The 1,418-nt window shown below is 37.3% G+C and overlaps 1 protein-coding gene across 1 annotated transcript in view; it reads left to right on the plus strand.

The window, feature by feature from the left end:
* LOC103597524 (glycine N-acyltransferase-like) overlaps positions 1–1,418 on the plus strand; it is a 19,405-nt gene that overhangs the window by 6,959 nt on the left and 11,028 nt on the right. Inside the window, exon 2 of the mRNA XM_008581380.1 lies at positions 283–378. Within this exon, the coding sequence (XP_008579602.1) occupies positions 301–378 (78 nt within the window). The 5' untranslated portion in view covers positions 283–300. The remainder of the gene's footprint in view (positions 1–282; positions 379–1,418) is intronic.

Raw genomic sequence — 1,418 nt, forward strand, 5'->3', positions numbered from 1 at the left:
GGAGTCAGGAAAATCACTAACAGCAGCTAAAACTCAAAAGATGTTATGTGTATTTAAAAATATACTTGTTACTCTAAAGTGAAACCAATGGCTGGAATCCATCAAAGGGTAAGAAAGGAGACTGCAAAATTCAGAAAGAGACCCCCACACCTGTGCTTTCTGTCACTCTTGTCATTTCTTAGAGTTGAAGAGACCTGGCCGTTAATATAGAACTTGCTATTGTTGTTTGTGAATCTCCTCTAGCTCTTCTCATTCCTGGGCTTTCCTTGGTTATCTCTCTAGGTTCAAGTATCTTCCACGATGTTCCCATTGCAAGGTGCTCAGATGCTGCAGACGCTGGAGAAATCATTGATAAAGAGCCTTCCTGCATCCTTGAAGGTGACAATGGAAAATTCTGAGGGGAGTAAGGAAGAGAAAGTTAATGTGAAAGAGGAGGAAAAGAGAGTCACATTTATGGAGCAACTATTTTGAGCCAGGCACTATTTTGTGTTTTCTCTCATTTAATTTGCATCACTTCTCTACAAGATATTTGCTATCATATCCATGTCACTAATGAGAAAATGGAGGTTCAGTGAAGGGCTTTGTCCAATATCCCACGAATAGTGAGTTGCAATGCTATGATATGAACATAAGTATGCCTCAGTCCAAACACTGCTTTTTGTTCTGTGCTGACTCAAGAAATTGTTGCCTCATTCCTTTCCAAGAAGCATTTCATAATAACACTTGAAACTCGCCCAGAGTTCTTCTCCAGAGCTGGCTGAGGCTACATATTAACATTTAATTTGTTTATTCTGAAAAGACACTTGCCAGGTGAGAGGTTAATGATCACGAGTCTTCTTGAAATTATTAACAGGTCAGTTCCTATTTTGACTAAAATTTCCCAGTTGCTCAGAATTTAATGCATATCAGGCTGTTTTGGAGGCTGACTCCCAGTATCTTCTTTAACCTAGTACCATTAATTAGAAATCTCAAGAGAGGATAAAACATACACACACAAATGCCTACACCCAGAACTGTGCCAGAGCAACTCTAATAATAAATTCAGGTCTTTGTTTGTATTTTTCTTTGGCATCCAAAAGGATATGGTCCACTTCACCTAGTGTGTGTGTGAATGTGTGTGTGTGTGTGTTTCTATTTAGAGGGCAATCCTTTCTAGATTTGTATTATTTTATAGGACATTTCTCTAAGATGGGTACATTTTAGATAAGACAAATGCATTCAAATTCTTCATTCCCTAATGGATTTGCTATTCCCTTCTTTCAGGATAAAGGAGAAACTAGTATTATTTTACTTGTCGATAATATGGTTTTATATTCATTTATTAGAAACGAATTAATGAGACAACTGGCCCTGTTCTTTGTCACCAAAACAAAATGACTTTAAGTCAACTAATCTAAAACTAAAGTTACCCACTTTGA

Source organism: Galeopterus variegatus, unplaced genomic scaffold (assembly GCF_000696425.1).
Source record: "Galeopterus variegatus unplaced genomic scaffold, G_variegatus-3.0.2 Scaffold2340, whole genome shotgun sequence".
In the NCBI taxonomy this organism is placed as follows: domain Eukaryota; kingdom Metazoa; phylum Chordata; class Mammalia; order Dermoptera; family Cynocephalidae; genus Galeopterus; species Galeopterus variegatus.